At 33.6% G+C, this 24,595-nt stretch overlaps 1 protein-coding gene across 1 annotated transcript in view; it reads left to right on the forward strand.

Annotated features, from left to right (window-relative positions):
• LOC140444644 (alpha-2C adrenergic receptor-like) overlaps positions 1–22,371 on the forward strand; it is an 82,765-nt gene extending 60,394 nt beyond the window's left edge. The window contains exons 3-4 of the mRNA XM_072536407.1: positions 10,468–10,711; positions 22,231–22,371. Of these exons, the coding sequence (XP_072392508.1) occupies positions 10,468–10,711; positions 22,231–22,371 (385 nt within the window). The remainder of the gene's footprint in view (positions 1–10,467; positions 10,712–22,230) is intronic.
• Positions 22,372–24,595: the final 2,224 nt, after the last annotated feature.

The raw sequence follows: 24,595 nt of genomic DNA on the forward strand, positions 1-24,595 counted from the left end.
TTGGTGAGCCTTGTTTGGCTATTTCATCTGCTTTTTCATTGCTCTTATGACTCCCGTGCTATGGTACCCAGGCTACCGTTACCTTGCTACGGTCTCCTAGTTTATTTAGGGCACACACGCAATCCCATACTAGCTTAGAATTGACCTCTAGAGAATTGAGTGCCTTAAGCGCTGCCTGACTATCTGTGAAGATGGCAACTGAACAGGACGTTCTTTCCTGCCTTTCTATTTCTTCCACGCAGTGAAGGATTGCAGTTATTTTCGACTGGAAAACTGTCACATCCTTAGATAGACTTACCGGGAAATGTATCCATTGATTTGTCCCCAATACTGCTATATCGATGACAGTATCTGTTCTATCCCAACAAATAAAATAAACGAAATTTTAGATAATTTTAACAGTTACTATCCAAAACTAAAGTTTGCCATACAATCTAAGTCCCCCGAGCCCACAGACACTACTTTACTGATCACTAATCAATGAATTACTGGTGCTAAAGATAGGGAATGGCTCATTTATACCGTCGATGGTGACGTGGCTTGGATGCAGGTTGGCGTAAGGGGCTAGCGCGGGGAACAGACGGTATTTGTTTTATGAGAATTCTCCAAGTCGAAGCTAACCGTATGCTGTCATCTCTTTTATTGAGACAATTTGCCCTTTTTTCCATTTCTATGATTTCTCAGGTAATTCTTGGTTTATAGAAGCAGATAGGGGCTATGGTTCTATAGTTTTCAAAATCATTTGTGACCTGTATGAAGATGGTGTTGACCTAGAGCTAAAATTGAGTCGGATTTGCGAACAGAAATGGAATGTTCATAATTCCTATTTTGGATTCTACGATTTGTTTGACCTATATAGGATTGAAGACAGTCTGCACAAGGAATTTCATAAACTTGGTGTTGTTTATTTGGAATGTTGTCTTTGATTGATAGGACAATGGATGAAAGTTTTGTTGGGAGATGAATATTGTCTTTATTCTTCTCAATTTTAGAGTTTTGTCAATTTTGTCAGTAACACTTTTGATGTAAGAAAGAAAAGCTTTCGTATGATGAGGGTCTGAGTATTTGGATTAACCTTGAATGGGAGATTGATGTCTTTGGATGCTCCTATTAATGTGATTTTAGCGGTAACCCTTTTGGATGAGGACTTGTTTTAAGCTAGAGAGCTTAGCAGGTCTACTTGCATCATTGCAAAGGCGTATTGATCTGGAGACAAGTGTATTAACGACTAAATTAATTTGTGATGGGGAATAAAGAAAGAAACGGTAGGGATGAATCAGTTTCCACCTCCATCGTGAACTGGATACCAAAGCGTCTCTGCTATGTTGCCAAATGACAAATGTAATGTCAATATATTGTAGCCAATATTTGGGTTTTAGTATTAATGTGGATAGTGCTCGGATCTTAAAGTCTTTCATAAAGATATTTGCAATTACTGGGGAGATATTGGTGAGCCCATTGGAGCACCATTTATTTGTCTGTAGAATTGATTTTGGAAGATAAAATAATAAGTGTTGGACATACAATGTTTAATGAGGGATAAGTGGTCTTGTTGAATACTGTATTTAGTTTTCAAAATGTTTAAAGTTTCGTCTATAGAAATGATTGTAAAAAGTGAAACGATATCAATACTTACCAGAATGTCTGACGATGAAATATTATATTGTTTAAGAAGTTCGATAAAATGAAAAAAATTTTGACCACGGATGAAGCATTTTCGACTTGTAGAGTTTTGGTCAAATACGTGGCCAATGGCTGTATCCACTGAAAATACGACGTAGCGGAATATCGGGTTTGTGAATTTTGGGTAGGCTAAAAGAACACATCGAATAACTTGGTGATAACTGTTAATTAAATGTGGCTTCCATGGACCAGTATTTTCTTTTAGCTGTCTTAGCTTGCTTGTAGATGTCTTTCATTTTTCTTTCAATAAATTAAGTGTCATCGATTTTAATAGTTGCTTTATATCTGAGCTAGATCTGATTATTCTGTCAATGAAGATAATTTGTAAGAAACCGCTATGGGCCCAGCGTTATTCAAAATTTTCGGAGATTGGAAATTCTATACAATAAAGTGGCACATGAAGGTAATTGACTGAAAGATTTTGAAAATTGATTTTAATTGGTGTACTATGGTTGCTCAAATATTTTACGTTTCACGGCCAAAGCAATGGGTTAATCAACATTTAATTAAGTTAGTTCAAAGCTTAATATTTTAAAGTAGAAAATCAACTATATGTCGATGTACCTTAAACAAAGCGTCAATTTTAACAAACAAAATTTAATTTATTTAACTAATATATTCCTGTTTACTCCTGTGATCAAAATAGAGGTAAATTAAAATAAAAATTAACAAAATACTGATTAAAATCGTATTAAAGTGATGAAACGAGCACAAAAAAATACAAACTTGTTTTTCTTCACCCCCTTTGTTCGGTAAACAAAAGTAAAACACTTCGATTCGTATTAAAAAATAATAATCTCCGAAAAACAAGAACAAAATTTAAAAAGCTTAGCAGTTGAGCGACAAAGTAAAAGCCTTTGTTTAAAATTGTTCTAAAGCTGCACTGAGGATAAGAAATCCCCACTCGTAATAAATCCCTTGCTTCTCTTTCAACGAATGTGCATATCAAAGGAGTCAATCTACGATAAAAAGAAATATTTAGGATACGAATTTGCATCTTTTCGTTATTATTATTGTGGACTGAAACCTCGTTATCATACGCAGTGGCTTCCGGTTCGAAAAGTTTAAGAGTTTTGTAGTTAAAAAGGTTTGTTGATTATGTTTCTTTGAATGTTTTTAAATAGACTATGATTCTAAAAATTCATTTTGCACGAATTCTTTTTAAAATTTTATTTAAAAAACTACTTTATAAAAGATATAATAATAAAAACCCTATCAGGCTACACCACAGAACGTTGTAGGAATAACTATTACATCCTCAGTGCCATCTGGAGGTACATGTTTAAAGCCACTAATTATATGGGAAGCCACATTTTTATTAAAGATAATTAAAAACTATGATGCTTAAGCTAAAAAGGGAATTAATCACGTGGCAACATAAGACTCCACTGGGGTTGCTAGTCCTTAGACAAAGTGTCTGTGAGGCCTTTTGTCTAAGGACAACTTTATCTTGACTAGTAGCAACTTTATCCTGACTTGTTGATACCAAGAAGCATATACTTAAATGATTTGGGCACTGTACCTATCTGCTAGTTTAAGAACGATGTGCGAGACACTTTACGAGATTACAGCAGTTTTTATGACCATATATTTGATTTTTTTATGAGACAATATTGCTACACCACTGACATGTGTATTGGACTCTTTATGGAATTGGTAAAACATACGTATAGACCGAACTATCCAGTTCATCTATGCTTTCAAGTGGTTTGAAGGTTCTGTAATTGAAACTAGTAATGTAAATATGTTGCTTTTGATGTGGGATTTAGCATCTTTCTGAAGACCAGATCCTCTTGTTTCAAAACTCATTTAGGACGAATTAGCCATAACTCACCAGGCTCTTCTTAAAAAGACGCTTTGGCGAGTATTGGTAAGGGATATAGGGAAGAGCAATATGTATGTATAGGATAATACCGGGGTTTATGCCTGGTTTCCTTGAAGTAGAAACTGCTTCTTCTTCTCGTGCCACTCCTAGCGGAGATTGGAAATCATCATGGCCACTGCGACTTTGTTAGCAGCGCTCCTAAAAAGTTCAATCGAACTACACCCGAACCATTCACGTAGATTACGAAGCCACGATAGTTTTCTTCTTCCCACACTTCTTTTGCCCTTAATTTTGCCCTGCATGATATTTCTTAAAAGTTCGTACTTTTCACCTCTCACAATGTGCCCCAAGTATTCCATCTTTCTAGTTTTTATCTCATTTAGAATTTCGCATCTTTTGTCTAAAGTTTGGAGTACTTGTTAGTGACGCGGTCCATCCATGATATTCTGAGAATGCGCCTATAGCACCACATCTCGAAAGCTTCGATGTTTTTTGTGGTCAACTGTTTTAGTGTCCAAGCCTCTACTCCATACAACAGGGTAGAAAAGACGTAACACCGCAGCATTCGTATTCGTAACTTTATATTGATATCACGATTGCAAAAGAGTTTGCGCATTCTATTAAAGACTGATCTAGCGATTTCTATTCTACATCTAATCTCTTTTGTTTGATCAGTATCGTCTGTGATCCAAGCACCTTGATATTTATAACAGGACACACGCTCAATCGTTGTATTGTCTATTACAAGATTAGCTCTGATGTTCTTTGATTTCGTGATTACCATAAATTTAGTTTTTTTCAAATTAATTTTCAAGCCGTAACTGTTACAGTATATATTGAGACTTTGAACGAGATGTTGTAGTTCTACTAGCGTTCCCGTTAGGAGAACCGTATCGTCAGCATACCTTATATTGTTGATCGTCTCACCATTTATTATCAGACCAAGATCTTCTTCCTCGAGTGCTTGTTCACAAATAGCTTCACTATACAGATTAAATAAAAGTGGCGACAAGATGCATCTCTGCCGGACTCCTCGACGGATTTGAATTTCTTCTGTTAGCCTACCCTCAACCTTCACATTTGCTGTTTGATTCCAATATAGGTTGCATATAATTCGAATATCTCGGCTGTCTATATTTTTCTTTATTAGAATTTGTCTTAGTGGTTCATGTTGTACTTTGTCAAAGGCCTTTTCGAAATCAATAAAGCAGGTGTAAATTTCTTGGTTCATGTCTAAGCATCTCTGTGAGAGAACGTTCATTGCAAACAGAGCCTCCCTTGTACCCAGCCCTTTTCTGAATCCCATCTGAGTGTTACTGATGTCTACGTCTAATTTCCTATAGATCCTATTATGGATTATTTTCAGGAACAGTTTTAGAGCATGACTCATCAAGGCTATCGTACGATATTCGCTGCATTCCCTTGTATTTGCCTTTTTTGGCAGTAGTATAAAGGTCGAACGGAGCCATTCCCTAGGTATTATTCCAGTTCTATATATTGTGTTAAATAGATCTAGGAGTATTTTAATAGATTCATCGTCCATAAGTTTGAGCAGTTCTACGGGAATTTCATCAGGACCGGGGGCCTTACCACTTTTCGCTTGTTTGATTGCATAATCTATTTCTTCTCTGATTATATCAGGCCCTGTATCATCTGTATATTCGTTTGAGATTTCTTGTCTATCTTTGTCATCAAAAAGTTGTGATATGTATTCTGTCCATCGATTCATTTTTTGTTGTAAATCTGTTATGAGTAAACCATCTGTATCTTTGATCTGTCCTGTCTGTGTTGTTCTTCTCCTTCCTGTCATTTCTTTAATCTTTTTGTGTACATTAAAAAAGTCATATTTGCGCTCCAGTTGTTCCAACTCCTGGCATTGCTCACTTAGAGATCTTTCTCTAGCTTCTCTTATTTTCTTTTTTATCAGTTTATCTGTTTCTTTGTATCTTATCGGATTATTTGTTTTGTGTACCCTTCTTTCACACATCAACTGTAGTATTTCCTCATTCATCCATTCTTTATGTTTCATTTCTTTCGGTGTTAAATTTTCTCTCCCTGCCAGCATTACGGCATGTTTAATATTCTCCCATTTTTGGTCTATGTTATCAGTATTTCTATTCAGTTTCTCTATATTTTGTAAATTTTCTTTGATGTTCACTATTGTTTTCTCTTTTATATGTTGTTCACTCAGTCTTCTCACGTCAATTTGTTTCTGTATGTGTTTTTGAATGATCTTTAGTTTTATTCTTAATGTGACTACTACAGGATTGTGATCCGAGCCTATATCTGCTCCTGGGTAGGTTTTAGCTGAGAGTATAGAGTTGCGGAATCTTTGTCTAACAAGGACAAAGTCAATTTGATTTCTGACTACTCTACCTTTGGTGTCACTCGGAGATTTCCATGTGTACAGTCGTCTGTTAGGTAACTTGAAAAGAGTGTTAGCAACTACTAACTCCTCCGCTTGACAAAATTGTACCATACGGTCTCCTCGTTCTTTTCGTTCTCCTAATCCATAGTCACCCACGTAACCGTCCACACATCCATGTCCAATTTTGGCATTAAAATCGCTCATTACTACTGTAGTGTGATGTTTCTTCATTGATTTTAGAATTTGTTCCAGATCGTAGTAGAAACTTTCAATTTCATCATCATCTTTATCAGCTGTAGGAGCATATACTTGTATAATATTTATAATTTGTTTATTTTGACTGAAGTTGTAGTGCCATTATTCTATCAGAGAAGGGAGTAAAGCTTGTTACACAGTTACTGATTTTCTTTGATACCAAGACAGCGACACCGTAACGATGAGTTGAACTGATGGTGGCTGAATAATAAAGTGTTCCACTATTATTCGTGCATTTTCCTGATCCTGGCCACTGTACATCACTTATACCTAGGACATCAATTTTCTAGGTTTTCCATTTCAAGGGCTACATTAGTTAATTTACCTGCTGCAAAGAGGCTTCTTACATTCCACGTCGCTATTCTTAACATCTTAAGGTGATTGATATTACTTACACAGGGATTTCGCTGGTTCACGACCTGAGAGGCCCTACGGTCTGTCTGTGGTTTTCCTCTCCTGCCGGATCTTGGGTTCCGAGGTCCATGATCAGTAACATGAGTGATTGATGTGACATTTGCCATCATGAATATACTAGGGAATCTTAAAGATCATTAATACAGTGGTTTCCCGTTGCCTTCTGTATCCTTACGCCGTTGACCATTCCTTGATTCATCCGCCTTCGAGACAGATTTCTCTGTCTCAGGACAAAAGAGTGCCCTACCACTTACCCACTCTTCTGCCCGAAGCCGTTGGTAGGTAAGTGGGGGATTGCTTATACCGGCAATCGCTCGGTGGAATTGTCGCCATATCTAGAAGTAGAAACTGCAGAAGACACTAAAAGCTCGCGTGGCAGAAACGCTTAATAAAATAATTTTACCCTCTATCGGGATCATAGAGGGGTACCTATCCGCTACCTCATATACTCAAAATAATAAATTATGGGATACTCACCTATAATATTAGTATTTTAAACACTTTTGTAGTTTTGAAATAAAATTCGTCACTTAAAAAGACAAGCTTAAGTCTAATATCTTAGCCTCGGCCAAGGAAGTTCTTGGTAAAAAAATATTAATAAAAATATATCGTTCCCAAGGCGAAAAACTTCATGGTTTTGTACAGAAGTGAAAGACAAATGTAAAGAAAAGAGCCTATTTCAGCTTACCTGAAATACATGTCAACTAAACACAAAAGGCATACCATAATTACAACACAATTAGAGACGAAACACATGTATTTGTAAGTAAAAATAAAAAATAATCACTGCGAATGCTTTTCGAAAGAAATGGAACATGATTTTTACGGTCTGCAAAAGGAAATAAATATGGCACTTCACAAGAAGTCAAAAAACGGAGGTAACGGAACTAATATAACCAAACACATAGAAAATAATACGTAGATTGACTACCTTAGAAAGCTCTATGCAGAGGAAGAACAAACGACGGAAAAACCGGAAATACCTGAAATTACCACAAATAAAGAACATAATATAAATTTAGGAAGTTAGTAAAATACTTGAAAAACTGAAGAACAAAAAAGCAGCAGGTAAAGACGGGATACCAAAGAAATTACTAAAATATTGTGGAGCAGCAACGACTGATCAAATAACAACATTAATTAATAAAATTAAAAAACACAATAAAATACCGGAAGAATGTAGAACGAGCAAACTAATTCTACTTCTCAAAAAGGAGATAAAAAACAGCCAGAAAACTACAGAGGTATAAACTTGATAAATACTAGTCTAAAACTTACAACTAAAATTTTACAAGTACTAATAAATCAGAAGATAAGTTTAGCAGATAAACTACAGGGTTTTTGCAGTGGAAGATCGTGTACAGATGCAATAATCTTTATAAAGCAAATTACTGAGAAATCACTAGAGTATACTAGACCAGCATTTATGTGTCTAATTGATCTAAAGAAAGCGTTTGACAGAGTAAGAGTCAAAGATGTAATCCATTTTCTGTATAACAGAGAAGTTTTCCTAAATTATGAAAACTATCAAAAATATCTACCAAAACAACAAAATCGAAGTCAGAATAGATGGATAACTTACAGAATCTATAGAAATAGGCAGCGAAGTAAGACAAAGTACTCATTGAGCTCATGCTGTTTAATTTACTCATGGATGAAATCGTCAAAAGCGTTAACAAAAGCAGAGGATACAGAATGGTAAACAACGAAATAAAAATACTCTATTACGCAGACGACGAAAATATTAATAGCCCAAAATGAAGATAGTCTGCAAAGACTGCTCCACAGATTTAACATAACAACAAAAGATTTTAATATGACAGTCTCATCTCAGAAAACTAAAACAACAGTAGGCAGCAAAAAACCAACCATATGTAAAATGGAAATTGATGGCATCAGTGTTAAACATAATACCATCCTATGGTCCTCGATCGGACCATAGGATGGTATTATATTATCATCACCACGTAAAATAAGTGCAATATTTTAAATGCGAGCGTTCACTGTCAGTGCTATGCTCTAGGCGAGGATACCATGCGATGATCTCCGGAGTGAACGCACCCTTACACTGTCCAGCTATGGAGACCTGGACAAAGAAGTGAGAGATCAAGTACAAAAAGCAAATAGACTGGCTCGATGCCTTAATAACACTATATGGCGAAGCAGACACATTCACACTGAGATGAAGTCAAGAATTTAAAAGGAAGTATAAGACCAATAATGACATATGCCTCAGAAACAACACCTGACACCCGAAATGGTAGATATGAGAGTACTGAGAAAAAGAAAGAGAAGTGAAGGCATTAGAAGAAAATGTAACGTACAGTATATATAAATGAATGGACACATGGACACAGAAAAAAAGAATGGACTAACCACATAAGCAGAATGAAGGTCTGCTTGTGTTGTCGTCAAAACAGCAAGAGATAAGTCACCAATCGGCAAAAGAGGTATCGGACGACCGCGCAAAAGATGGAGTAACAACCTTCCATAGAGGTATTAATCCGCCAATGAACAAGCAGAATTGCCTATAAAGAGGAAGAAGAAGAAAAAAAGACAACCTTAATTTTTCGACATGTGGATATCAACAAACTTAATATTACACTTCTTCTTTAAGTGCCATCTCCGCGACGAAGGTTGGCAATCTTCATGGCTATTCTGACCTTCGAGGTCGCTGCTCTTAACAATTGCCTTGAGTTGCAGCCAAACCACTCTCTCAAGTTATTCAACCAGGAAACGCGTCTTGTTTCTACGCTTCTTCTACTCTCTACTTTTCCTTGAATTATGAGTCTCAAGATGTTGTATCTTTCGCCTCTCATCACATGTCCGATGATAATATAATACCATCACATGTCCGAGATAATGCAATTTCCTTACTTTTATTGTATTTTTCATTTCCCTCTCTCTGCCTATTCCCCTTACCACTTCTGTATTCGTGATTCTATCTACCCATGGAATCCTTAACAATCTTCTAAATGTCCACATTTCAAATGCGGTAAGTCGATTTATTGTATTCCGGTTTAATGTCCATGATTTAGCTCCATAGTAGAGTACACTGTGTATATACCATTTAATTAGCCTTATTCTGAGGGCCAATGTCAGATTTTTACTGCATAATATCTTTTTCATTTTCACGAGGTTGGCACGTGCTTTTTCAATTCTGACTCTTATTTCTGCAGTATAATCGTTATTTTCTGTGATTATCGTTCCCAAGTAAGTATATCTTTTTACTTTCTCAATCTGCTGGCCGCTAGGCCGCCTACCGTTAATATTTCGTTTGTATTGTTGTTCTTGCTAATTTTTATGAATTTGTTTTTTTTATGTTAAGAGAGAGTCCATATTCTCCACTATATCTTAATATTTTGTTCATTATTTTTTCTAAGTCTTCCAAGTTGTCGGCTATTATGACTGTATCGTTGGCATACCGAATATTATTAGTTAAACTTCTGTTCACTTTTATGCCGACTGCCTCGTTTACCAAAGCTTTTTGTATGATTTCTTTAAAATAAGATCTTGTATGTATCTCTTCCAAATTTTCACATTTGATCGTTGGCTGTAGTATAAATTTGGTATCAATGTTACATCCCTCACATCCAGATTCTTGTTTTTAAGTACTATAGGTCGGTCATGTTTTACCTTGTCGAATGCCTTTTTGTAGTCTATAAAGCATAAATAAAGATCTCGATTAACATCCAAACATCTTTGGGTCAGCACGTTAAAAGAAAATAGTGCCTCTTTTCCGAAATTCAAACTGGAAATCACTAATATCTATCTCCAGCTTGATGTTTTACGTAAATTTACGTAAAGATTAAATTTACAATTATATTAGTAATACATGTTTTCCTTGCGATATTTTTAAATTATTTATTAATTATAATAAAATTCCATAAATTTTTATTTAGTAACGATTCTTAAATTTCAGGTGCGAAGTACATTCGGCGATGGACGTATTGCTTAGTACCGCGTCTATTATGAACCTTTGTTTAATTTCTCTCGATCGGTACTGGAGCATCACACAGGCCGTAGAGTATTTGAAAAAACGAACTCCAGTGCGCGCGATAGTGATGATAGCAGCTGTTTGGGTGTTGTCAGCGTTAATCTGCATACCACCGTTACTGGGATGGAAGGTAGCAAGACCGAAGGATGAACAATATCCTAAATGCCAGGTAAGTTGTACAATTAATAGAGTAAATTATAACGACATACACGTATCTTTATTAACAATATCCTAAGTTTGAAGAGTACAAAAGTGTAAGTGATTTACTTGACTTGTGTTGTACCTGGCTTCACCACGATTGTTTTTTTTTCTAAAATTTACGGGCAGTTTTTAATTAATACATTGTACTCCTGGCTTATAAGCTTACAAGCTAGGCATCGAACATACTTTTTCACACAATGGTGCAAATTTGTATTCTGCTGTTACTTAAAAGTTAACCTTGATAAAAGCCAAAATGATTAAAATATTTGCTGATTGGCAAAACTTATACAGTACGTTAAGTTTTGGATTAGATATTGCAAATACATAAAGCGCTAAAATCGGCAATATTGCATTGTACGAGATAATTGTAATATTTCGATTCCCTCAGCTACAAAACCTAGACTCCTAGACAGAAAATTGGAAAATATTTAGTAACACATAACAACGCAAGGAATATGCAACTCCGTTCGTCGATTTTTGTTTAGCTTACATACATTTGGTTCATTTCCTATACCATAAACTCGATAGAAATACACTGACCATTATAAGGCGATGCGTTTGTATCGGTTTTTAATATTGTGAACAATTTTTTGTGGTTGAATTTAAAATAAAAGCGCAATTCTTTAAAAAGACAAAACAAAAAATACACTCTTATTGAAAATAAAACATAATTCCTAATAAAATAAGAAATCATTCTTTATGCCCTACAGAAATTATTTAAATATTTGATCTTCTACGGCTAAACAGTATTTCAATATGTCATAAAAACTTCTGCAGACAGATGTAAGAGTTTCTGATGTAATAGAATTGGAGACTTTTCTTATTCGGTTTTTTAATTCATCCAGGGCTCTAGCCTCAGAATGATCGTAGATGATGTTTTTTAAATGTCTTCAAAAAAAAAAGAAGTAAATAGGTGTAAGATCTGGAGATCGCGCAGACCACTTAATATCGCCTGTTCTACTGATAACTCGATTCGGGAAAGTATTGTTTACCTACTTCCTAATTATTCGAGCGTTGTGAACTGAACAGCCGTGTGGATGGAACCAAACATTCTTTAAATTTACATCAGGAAGATTAAGAATAGCGAGGTATACTCTACTATTCAAGTTGTTCTCAATAAAAAATGGACCTATTATGAAGTCTCCTAAAATGCCAGTCCAGACGTTATCTTTGATAAGTAAATAAAATGTTTTTAATAAAATTGGGTTCATTATTAGAACTTCGCAAAACTCCATTATTCGAAAGAAGTCGTCTGGATAAAACTGCTACGTTTTCGTATATTTGAAATTCTTGTTACCGTGCTTTTTACACACTTTCGTTACAGTAACATTGCTAACATCTAACTCCGTAGCAACTTGAATCTACCTCGACTGTTGCACAAATTTGTGTATCCCGGTATTCTCTTTCCTTAAGTTTTTCTCGTGACACTTCTTGAGGGTGACATTTTCTGCAATTTTTGAGGCAATAACAATTCTCAAAATTTGTAACAATATTATGAACTGACTGTACGCAAGGAAATAAATTAAAAATCTACGCTGTTATTGCTTTAAAGAACCACTGTATAATGACATATTTGACGACGTGGCAACGGAGGTTTGCAGTGTTGATATTTATAGTGTGTATATCTAATTTCAAACTCACTGTATATTGTATTTATTAAAATATATTTTTCAGGCTTAATAAAGTGACAGTCACATATTTAAAAAGACAAAACAATATTAGATATCCGAAAGATTTTGTAGAAACTTCAAGATTGATGGTAATTTAAGAGGGGAGGTTAACATTGTTGCCAAACTTATTGTTTTTATTCGGCGTGTCGACTTTTTTAGCATTTGAAAAATAAAGTTTTCTATTTTTATTGGAAATAAGCCACAATTTAGCTTTAAAATAAGTTTATAAACTTTATTAATGTTATTGGATCTTGAGAATGATTTCCGAAGGAGAAGATTAATGTATTAATTAATGTTTTAGATTTTGCGAATGGTTTCCGAAGTAAAAAACGAAACGTCAAAATAAACTTATTTTAAAGTTAAATTGTGGCTTATTTCCAATTAAAATAATAAATTGTATTAAGATGCCATAAGAAAGAAGCTTAAGAAAAACAGCATCATCGTGCATCGCCCCTTTCTCGCCGTAATTCCTTCGTAGGGTATTTTCAATGTTACTGTGGAATAATAATTCAGTATTAAATGACCATTTTCGGGATATGTACTCAATTAAAATTAAAATGGACGAAAAATTACGCCTTTTAAATAAATTTAAGATATTACTTGGTATTTTCCAAACAATGTCTTTAAAGCCATAATTTTGTTTAGATTTTTTGAAAGTAGTATGCAAGAAAATAAAATAAGTTTAATAAAAATGATACAAAATAAAAAATAATTTCAACACTAGTGCATAAATTAAAAATAATTCGAAACAATTAGAAATTCTAAACCAAATAAAATTCCTAGCAAAATAAAAGTTCAAACCAACCACCACCTTGTGTCAGACGTAAACCAAATCTATTATACAACGCCTTTTTCATGACTTTAAGTTCATTTGCTAAGAATTTTAGGCTAAGCTCGACTGTCTTTTGCCATGCCTGTACAAATAGGTCTTTAGCATCCCCCAAAAATTAAAATCTAGGGTGCTCAGTTAGGGTGACCATTTTATTGACAAATTTTGGTTAAATTTATTTGAAGATGTTAAAGCGCAGGAATAATTTGATTTCGCAGTAACTGAAGATTTTTTACTGCGTTTCGATGAAAAGGGGACCAACAATATGATCTCCCAAAATTCCAATCCAAGCATTAAACTTTTGTGGATTCTGCGTACCCACAGACATACTCAAATGCTTATTTTCGTAAGACCAATAATGTTTAACCAATGGATTATATTTTTTTTTTAAATGTGAAGGATGTATTCTGTGTAAACAAAATATTTTTCAGAGAATTATTATTTTCATTGCATTTAGCCATCATAATTTCACAAAACCATATCCGTTTAAAATGATTATTAGGAAATATTTCTTGAATGGCCTGCACTTTACAACAATGGTAAAAGTAATTGTTTCTTTACAAAATATTCCTTACTGTTTACTACAAACTTCAATAATAAATAGTAAATATTTCTATTAAAACAAAAGACAGTTAAAAGTTAAGTTTAAAACATTGGCTGTATTGACTGGCCTTATGGACTTTTTATCAAGATAGCTCCGTCAAATATGTAATGAAACTTGTATCTTGAAACTTGTAAAAGATATGTTAATATCTATTTCTTATAATGACATATAATATATCTACTTGACATTGTGGCAATTAATGAGTTATTGAAGTATGCTAGATTTCAGCTAGATGGACCAAATAATTTATAAGTGATTTAATTTGTTTATCCCAAAGAGCGATTAAGATCTGAATATTTAACAGAATATAACTAAAGATCTAGTTTTTAAGATCTAATTTCTAGACTGCATACAAAGAGAAAGAGTAAAAACAACTAGTAAATTATATTATACTCGTCAAATACCGTCAAGTTAAAGTGGAGGGGAAAACTTTCTCAGCTCCTTTTTTTGGGTGTATACTAGTTCGCTCCCGCGGTCAGATTTTAATATCCCACAGAAAAGGGGCATAGGTAAATTCGCTCCGGCCATATATTTCTTAGAAAAGATATTTGAATAATGTCTTCTCAAACTTTGTATTTACCTATTAATACAAAACTACCATCATTGTTTAAAAAAGAATGAGTCTTTTTTAAACAATGCTACTATATAACACTACTTATTACTTAAAAAAATATTAAAATTATAACGGTAATATCACTAAAGTTTTATGATGCTAGAGCTCATATTCCATTGTTTAATATTTGATTGGGTTTTTCCGTATCAGAAGTTGCAATGGATATATTTTTTTCTAAAAGTTTATGATAAGAAATAGGGGTGGTGCGAATCTTAACATTAGTACTTTAGTTTCAGTGTGATTGTCGTTATACCTAGTTCATGATGGAGAAATCTGAAGTAAGTGAAAAGGGCAAGTCAATGTTAGTTATTGACAATTACAAGTATAACTTCCATAAAATGCTTCCTAATAATATCAAACGTTGGCAGTGTGTAGAAAGAAGTTGCAATGCATTTGTTAAAAGTTTAAATATTTTTAACAGTGTAGTCGAATGTAGTCATAAACATACCCATGAAACTGTGTTAATGTAGTGTGTGCATCCAAAATAGAGACAGAAGAAAGAATAGCATAAAAAATAAGACTACTGAAAAAACCTTTAGGGTTTATAATGGCTACTCATCTAAGTAAAACTAAGGGTAAAAATATAAAGTGATGCTTTTATGTATTTATCCGCCGGACTTATCCCGTTGCGTAATATATGCATGTTGAGTAAAATTTCAGGTTACAAGAGAATGTTAACTTCTTGTCGTGTCTTTGCAAAGAGTTGGTTGAATGACTGAAACCTCGGTATCGATTCAATGAATATAAAGATTATTCTTTTTTTAAGACAAAACTTTTCAGGCCTGGATAAATTCTAAATTCTCACTCGCTAGGTTTTGAATCAGTAGGATTAGTCCACTGCGCCATTAGGCTTTAATCTGTTAAATAAGAATTTTAATTAGGATTAGTAGCAAACAAAATAAGAAAGCATCATGGTCGAAAAAGTTTTTACTATATTTACCACCACTTATGCAATGTACTGTTAAGTTTCTGGTTCGTATCTATCGGCATATTTAGTCATAATAGAATATAAATTAACTTAAAACAAACAAGTAATTGGACTAAGTTAATTCCTTAATTTAAACCGCCCTATCCTATTTGTTATCTGAATTCGAGGTTATGCAAACTCAATTCGCATGGTGGGTCCTTTTGGTGATAAATTAATCGTGAAAATGTATAGAGTGTACGTGTGCGTTGCTGCTCTCTGTTTCGTTTGGAACAAAACAAATTTATACAACAGTTATCGCAACTCATGTGTATATGTATTTAAATTCATACTAATTTTATTGTTATCATCATTGCCAGTAAATTTACTTAACCAACCGCAAAATAAATCAAGTTACGCGTTTACGTAATACGATTTTATTTGTTGGCTCTCTGTTATTTTCTGTATGTTTACTGTTTACCCAACGGCCCAATAGATGGCCATAAATAAATTGAGTCTATGTGTATTTTTCACTCAGCCTGTTTGATACGTACTATGGAATGATGTTTGGTAAATTGCTTCTGATGGGTATGCAAATACGCGACCTGACATGAAATTTTTATGCTACAAACGAAACAAGATTCAACGCTAACAAAGTACTCCGCCATTAAAAAAATAATGCCTTTCGAGGGACAAAGAATTACCGTTTAAAAATAAACCAGAACTTGTTCATTTGCGTCATTGGAGCAAAAAATTCACAGGAAAGGCAAATTATACAATAAAAACGGCAATTTAATTAAACATAAATATATGTCGAAAAGAGCACAGCAAAAAAGGAAACGGATATCACAAAAAATTAAAATATATTTGCAATTTTATAAACCTGACAAAATAATAGTATTTTTTATAAGTTCTTAAAGAAACATTTAATCTTTTCATTTAATCTAATTCTTAATATAAGAATGCTAAGAAACGAAGAAATAAAAAACGAATTAAAAAATAATGTAAATGTTAATATGCAAAAAACACTAACTGACAACCAACAAATTATGGATGTAACTTAAAAGTGGTATAATATAAACAACACATTACTGAAACCAGCTCAAGAAAGTTTGGTACAACATAGGTCAGAGGCTAAAAAACAGTGGATGACAGACGAAATACTATTACAGATGGAAGAAAGAAAGAAATATAAAGGAAAAGATCTACAAAAGTATAAAGAAATACAACGAATAATTAAGGAAAAAATCAAAACAGCTAAGGAAATCTATTTGATGATACACTGTAAAGAGAAGAACTAGAAACAAAATATGATATGAGAAATATACACAAACAAATAAGAGAAGTGACTGGAATGGGTCGGAATAGACAGCAAGGACACATAAAAGACAAAAAAGGAGTACTATTAATAGATTTACCAGTGAAATTAAGACGATGGGAGGAGTACGTTCGAGAACTTTTCCAAGATGAAATGCAGAAAATGCAAGAAGTAAATTCTTTAGAGAGATAGAAGATCACGATCGATGAAAACAAATATGCTATCAAAACCTCTAAAGACAATAACGCAGCTGGATTAGATAAAATACCAGTAGAACTGTTAAAACTAGTAGAAGAGGATAACTTGGAAGTATTGGCAGATTTATTCAACACGGTGTACGATACGGGGATAATACCACAAGAGTGGCTGAAGTCAGCATTTAAAACCATCCCTAAAATACTAACAGCAAAATAGTGCTCTGATTATCGAACACTGATCCTCATGACTCATACTTTAAAAGTACTGCTGAAAGTAATACATAAGAGAATATACAAAAGGCTAGAGGAGGATATTAGCGAGACGCAGTTCGGGTTCCGAAATGAAATGGGTACTCGAGAAGGACGATTTGCCATCAACATATTGATTCAGCGATGTCGGGATGTAAACGTTGATCTACACTCGTGCTTTGTTGACTACGAAAAAGCTTTCGATAAAGTAAGACATGAAAAACTAATATCAATACTTATGAACAAGCGCATTGACAGTAAAATCATAAATTGCAAACATTATATTGAAACCAAAGTGCCATAGTTCAAATTGATGGGCAACACTCAGAAGAAATGAAGATCTGTAGTTAAACAGGGATGTGTTTTATCGCCACTTTTGTTTAACTTATATTCTGAAATTTTTTTCCAAAAACACGCTCAATAATATCAAAGCGGGAGTTACCGATAACGGAAAATTAATTAACAACTTACGATATGCAGACGACACTGTAATCATAGCAACGAGTATAGAAGATTTACAACATCTTATCGAAAATTTAAGTAAGAATAATGCTGAGATGGGAATTAATATAAACGCTAAAAAAACGAAGTACATGCTAATTACAAAAAGACCACAAAATATACATCACCTATTGACAATCAATTACACCAGTAGAAAAATATCAGTACTTGCAAACTTTGATCAATAAAACCAATGCTCATACTGCAGAAATAAACAGGCGAATAGAGATTGCCAGATCAGCATTTATACGAACGAAGCCACTCCTAACGTGCAAAAATCTCAATTTGGAGATCAGACTACATATCTTTCGTTGTTATATATTTTCAATATTATTATATGGAGAGGAGACTTGGACATTAAAAAAAATGTAATTTAAAAAGAATCGAACCTTTCGAACTCTGGTTATACCGCAGAGTATTAAAAATATCATGGACTGATAGAATTATAAATAAAAAAGTACTGGAGATGGTTGGCAAAGAAACAGAACTAATCACCACTATCCAAACCAGAAAACTGGAATACCTAGGCTACGTGATGAGGAGACCAAAATATAGAATTTTGAGATGCATAATACAGGAAAATATTCAAGGAAGAAGATCTGTGGACTGAAGGCAGAACTCATGGTTGAAGAATCTACGTGATTGGTATCAATGCTGATTGATTGATTTGTTTAGAGCAGCAAATTCAAAAATAAAAATAGCCATTATGATTGCCAACCTCCGTAGGTAGACGGCACTCTAAGAAGAAAGAAACGTTCAGAACAAAAAAAGTATGTGACTGAACGTAAACTTATAGTCTGCAGGAGAATTCGACATTAAGTTGCAAAAATATTTAGTCATTACTTTTAATACTATTACTAGTACTGAAAAATAATTGGGGTTTGTTTAGTAAACAATTTTTGTAACTCCATCCGATTTCAAGATACGGACGTTAAAGAAATCAAAAATGTTATACGTTTTTTACGATTTTGCCGAAACTATTGGCAACATCGTACTGAAATTTTATATAAATATGTTTTGGAAGGTGGTGCATCCCATGAATTTGTTTTTGTATCTGACTCTCATAGAGGTCGCTAGTTACAAGGTTTTTACCAAGTTTTATTCAACATAGCTTTTTTAAGGGTACAATTAATCAAAAATTCCAAGTGAACTTAAACATCATACCATTTCATACCAAACAGGTAATCTTGGTAAAACTCAGTACAGACTGTGTACTGTTTTCATAATATTTTGATTTGAAAATTATGAAGTAATAGTCAATGCTAGTATAAAATAATGATAAAGTTATAAATTAAAAAGAAATCGTAATATGAAAATTAAAATAAAGACTAAAAACATCCCATAGCATTTTAACCTTCATTTTTCTCTGTTTTCATCTCTGATGTTTCTAGCATTCTTCTTGTCCTCTCTGTCTGGTAGGTCGTGTTTCTGTCGCGCATGTCATTATTGATCTGACGAAGAATTAAACAAATAAAAATATTAATTTCAGAAATATTTACTATAGAAAGCTGTAACAGATGATCCAGAAAAGAGAGAAAAATTATAATGGTTCTTTAACCAAACGTAGTGCAAATATACGCTAAAATGTTTGTCTAAGATTCGAGTTTGATCTAAAATGGTATTGGGCGATATTAAGATTTGGTTGAATGAGGCAATAGTCAGCAAGTGATGTCTCTATTGCAACATTTAGGCAATTTCTTTATCAGAATTTTACTGGCGACGTGTTAAGACCCTGCTGACAGCTATAGATATTCAAACGCTACGTGAAGTACGTCCAAAATCTTCACAACTTGGTGTTTAGAAAACGTTTGGTGGGCCATTTATTGGATAAAATTGACAAACAACGACAGTGTGGTAAATTTGGCAAGTGCTATAAAATGCGCTGCATTAAATCTAATGTTTTGTTGTCAAAAATCCTTTGGCGATGACATAGTAGTGATTGAAGTAATCAAACTAGGTGGAAATAAAATTATCCAGGTTTTGGTCAAGCTTTTTACCGAATGCATCTACCAAGGAAAAACTCCTTCTTAATGGAACAGTGGAGTTATTATTTTATTACACAAGCAGGAAGACATAACAGATCTAAAAACTACCGTCCTATCAGTTTGCTTTCACACGTATGTAAACTTAAAAAAAAATATCGAAAAAAGATTAAACGCTAAATTAGACTTCTATCAGCCTAGAGAACAAGCTGCCATCAGAAAATGTTATAGACATTGACAGAATGCCGAATTAACCATCGCTACACTAACATAATCAAATATATCTGCCAAAATGCCATAGATAGCGTAAGACTATCTGAACAAGAAACAAAAAAATTCTTTATACGGCTAGGAGTACGGCAAGGAGAAACCGTCTCTCCAAAGCTATTCACGACGCTTTTAGGAGATACTTGTAAGAAGACACATCTGGACGAGCATGGAATCAACATAAATGGAGAAAAGCTCCATTAACATAAACAAGACACAAATAATGAGTAATTTGGTGTTAAATCGAGATATTGCTGTTGAGTAGACTACATCGTATAAATATTGGACATAAAATTTTGTTAGGCAGAGATAACCAGATATGTGAGCTCCCACGACGCATAGGGTTAGCCTGGGCAGCGTTTGGTAAATAAAACTATGTATATAAATCGGATCTACCCATATGCCTTAAAGGGAAAATCTTTGACTAATGTATGTTACCTGTACTCACTTATAAAGCGGAAACATTAACACTTACAAAAAAGATAGTAAATAAGGTTCCCGTGACTCAGCAGGCTATGAAGGACCAGATGTTGTGTGTCTCTCTGAGAGACCAAATCTCAAATGAAGAAATACTTCGTAAATTAAAAGCAACAAACACCATCAAAGAAATCGCGTTGCTAAAATGAAATTGGGCAGTACACGTCGCCAGATTATCAGACAACCGATGGACAAAACGTATTGTCGAGTGGAGATCAAGACAAGCAGCAGAGGATGCCCATCAACTAAACGGACTGACGACCTGATGCGTGCTGTAAATGGATGCTGTAAATCGATGCAAGCCACATAAGACAGAGACAGATGAAAAGAGCTGAGAGAGACCTATGAACAGCAGTGGACGCATACAGGTTGATGATGATGATTAATGTTTTGTGTCCTTTATTATCTAGCGTATATCAGACGCCAAAACACACAGTTAAAAAGAAAAAAAATGTAAATTTTACACATTTATATTAAAAACTACCTCTCTTTGTCTCTTTCTGAAGTTTTGATTTTATTTTGATAAAAATTTTATTTTTGGCACTAATGGGTTAACGAAGTTTAGGTTTACATGTCTCATAGCAAAATCGACTTTTTTATTACTTTGTATTGCTATTAAATTAAACAAATGATTAATACAAAAGTTAGAGAAATCCATTAAGTCGTTTTTTTGTTTTCTTAAACGGCGTTTGAAGAGATCTTAATAATTAATGTATTATTATGATTTTTACGTCTACAAAAGCTGCAGTGTCATAAGACACTTTTTTAAAAGCTTACTATCATCCAACTGTATTTTTCACGAGCGCTTCGTCCCTTTTTTCGAACGCAATGCCCGGATTTTCGGAGATAGTTCAGATATTCATTCCATCGTTTCCCTTTTATTCCTCATAACCTTGTCCTTATCTTTGATTCAACGTATGTAAGACGCAAAACCTCGGATGGGGGAGTTTTATTGCCCGAAACACTGCGGAAACTCTCTCTTCCAACAACACAACATATCCGCAATATCATAAACGCGTAAGAGACAAAATAACTTACTGGTAACATAAAATTTGAGAGCCTGTAAAGAAGGTACCTCAGTTCCATTTCGGAGCATTCCTTTTTTTTTGAAGTATATCGTTAAATTTAATTTTTGGTGTTGAAAGCTGTGCTTTACTTGCCCGTAGCATTTTTCTTATATCATCAGAGATAAAACGAACTTTATTGTACAAAACACTTAACGAATTTTAAAAATGTCGGCCTTTCTTAAATATTTTTAAGCATATTAACCAGCAATGTTACTTTTGTTTGAGTGCTGTTTGCCCCCATTTTTTTTATTATACCTTAAATTATTCAAATTGGAAATGACATATTAAAACTATTCCATTTTGATTTAACCCGATTTAAAAATGTATAATAGTACATATTATATGACAGAAGATTACAATGGTCCTTATATTCCTACAGATTTCTTCAATGCAGAAATATTAACCTTAAAATGCCCAAGGGTGGGTAAAAAATGTTAATCTAATGCGTATTTCCTTGTAACATGTTTAATACATGTTCCAAAATTTTTCAAAAGTTATTTCATGTTTAAAAGACGGCGCTTTATCTAATGTTAATTTGGTTTTACCGATATTTTTAAAACGAAAAGTAATACCTGAGTTAAATGTGGGTGAGTACAAAATGTGCACCCTTGGTAAAGCATGCTACGAAAGGTTTTGTTACAATTTCTCGTTGGCAGGAGTTTGTTTAAAGTTGCCACCCTTTTTAAAGGAATTGGACTTGTCTCCATTTGGCTTCGCTTCTTTGTTGTGTAGGAATACATAGAACCTGTTAGTGCTTGTTATATGTTATATGTTGTATTAGAATGGAGTAAGTGCAATTGATTCAAAAGTTTTTGTCAAAACGCGAGTTGGAATTAGAAATAGGGAAGAGACACGAAAGTGCTAGTGATTCATACATTGACTATGACGATAATGATTCCGATGTAAACGGATTAAATGATTGTATTTTACCAGATCCTCACAACATGTAACAAAAACAAATGAGGAGTGATGTAACAAAACAAATAAATTAAAGCTGGCTAGCTGAATGTGCCGGAGAGTGACTACTTAACACTCAAAAGAGGATTCGGCAAATTTGCATGCCCTACAGAGACCGTAGAATAAGAAAATGAATGACAAGGTAATAAACAATCTATAGGTATATAACTAAGGTAAATAAAAATGATTATAGAAGTTGCTCCAAAATGTGAGTGGGCGCCAGGAAAGTATTAACATAAACTTTCCAAGGTATCTTGTAAAGCTATTTGCTGAAATACAAAAAAAGGATACAAGTATGTAAATAGGGTATAAATTTACCCTAAAATACCCACCACCAATTATGTACAGTCAACTTAGTTAATTATATACAAAAAAAAATAAATGCCCTGGTTATACGCAACTGATCCTTGATGATCTAAATTTACCAATAATAAGATATAGGAAAAATTGTAATGATTGATCTAAAAAGGTAATTTACTTGCCTCAGTGATGCAACTCTGTACTTTGGCTTTCAATTGAAGGTTGTAATAAAGTAATGAGGACAATATCCTGAAGGGATAAATGTCCAACGGTTTGAAAATATAATAATAATAAAATCTCAATAAACAACTCTCTGATTAGATGTGTACACATAAAATCGCACAAACTGAGTTAAATGGGAGGATTTAAAACCTCGACCTGGACGTGACAATTTTAATGCTTATATATTTTATAATTATTTAGAAAAAATGACAGGTCTTTATTATTAAATGAAACAGTATGATTTAAGATTGGAAACAAAATATTAAAAACAAAATTATTAACAATTAATGAATAAAAAAAAATATAAAACATGAACAATGTTCCACACTCTAAATAAGGGAGGTCTTTCGGGCTGGTATCCTGAAGTGGTCCGAGAGTAGTCCGAGAGAGCTCTGGACCTCTGATGGAACAGACGGGCAAATGGGCAAATTCAAAAACGCAAATTCTTTTTCTCCTTGTAAAAAAAATCCCCAAAAATAAATGAAAAAAAAAAATCCTCGATCCTGGATTTAACTTCTTGGGGTAGGCTAAAAAGAACAATTGTGTTACAGTTCTTCCTTACGCTTAATAAAAAGAAGGGAAAATACAAGGTTTACTAACAAATGAAATAACTTGAAAAATAATACAAAAAGTTGCTGGGAAGCTTGTATCAAAGAAAAAAGCTGTAATGATTTTGTAGATAATGTGACCTTCGCATGGTCTGACAATATTTGATGTAAAATAAATTGATCAAATAGATAATTTTTAACGAAAACTTGCTACGGATATATTTTTGAATGTAAAAGAACGATATGAGGCAGAATATTTTTACAGATAGTCTTAATAGATAATAGATAGTTTTAAAAATGGATAATTATATGTTTTTAAGGCCGGGAAGTAAAATAGAAAATTGATATGATTTTATAACATTACTATATCTAAATCCAGAATGTTTCTTAATGAAATAATGTGATAAATGACAGATAGATATATCACTAACGAAGGGAAAAATGACGATATTATAGAAGTTAAAATGGCTGATGGTTTTTACACTTTTATTTATTATTGAATCCACTTACCGACTAGAAGTGGCTTATAAATCAACGGGTATACACTACGAAATAACTAAAAACTGTATATATTCTTCCTTCCCAACGAAATTAATATTCTTTAAAACAAATTTAGCCTTCTTCTGTTGCCTACCCTTTTTTTTGTTAAACGACTACCAAAAGTTAAACTACCTTGTTGTCTACCAAAAGGTTAAAACCAGAATGAGCGCTAATTGCTAGCCGGATAATCATGTTGCCCTAAATCATCGTAGGTGTCGCTGTTTAAGCCAACTTAGAAATTCAAAATTTAGAAAAGCATTAAGAGGATTGGGATTTTAAAATTGTATTTAAAAATGTTAACGGATTATTAAAGTAACGGACTCGTTACAAACAAAGATTTTAAAATTAATGATTCTCAGAATGACAACTTGGATGTAATTCCTATGCATCAGTATGTACGTTAATCAGGTATTACTCTCCTCGGTTTGGCTTACTCTCCAAGAATTAGTAGACGATCAAAGCAGAACATCTTCCAAAATCGAAAAAGTCTTTGTAACGAAGATATCGTTGCGTCAATAATTGCAGAGTCTCTTTTAAAATTTCTCCACGATGACATAATCGACGTAATTATCCGCCACACTAATGAGGAGGCTGAAAGAAAGAATGT

The sequence above is a fragment of the Diabrotica undecimpunctata genome, chromosome 6 (assembly GCF_040954645.1).
Source record: "Diabrotica undecimpunctata isolate CICGRU chromosome 6, icDiaUnde3, whole genome shotgun sequence".
Classification (NCBI taxonomy): domain Eukaryota; kingdom Metazoa; phylum Arthropoda; class Insecta; order Coleoptera; family Chrysomelidae; genus Diabrotica; species Diabrotica undecimpunctata.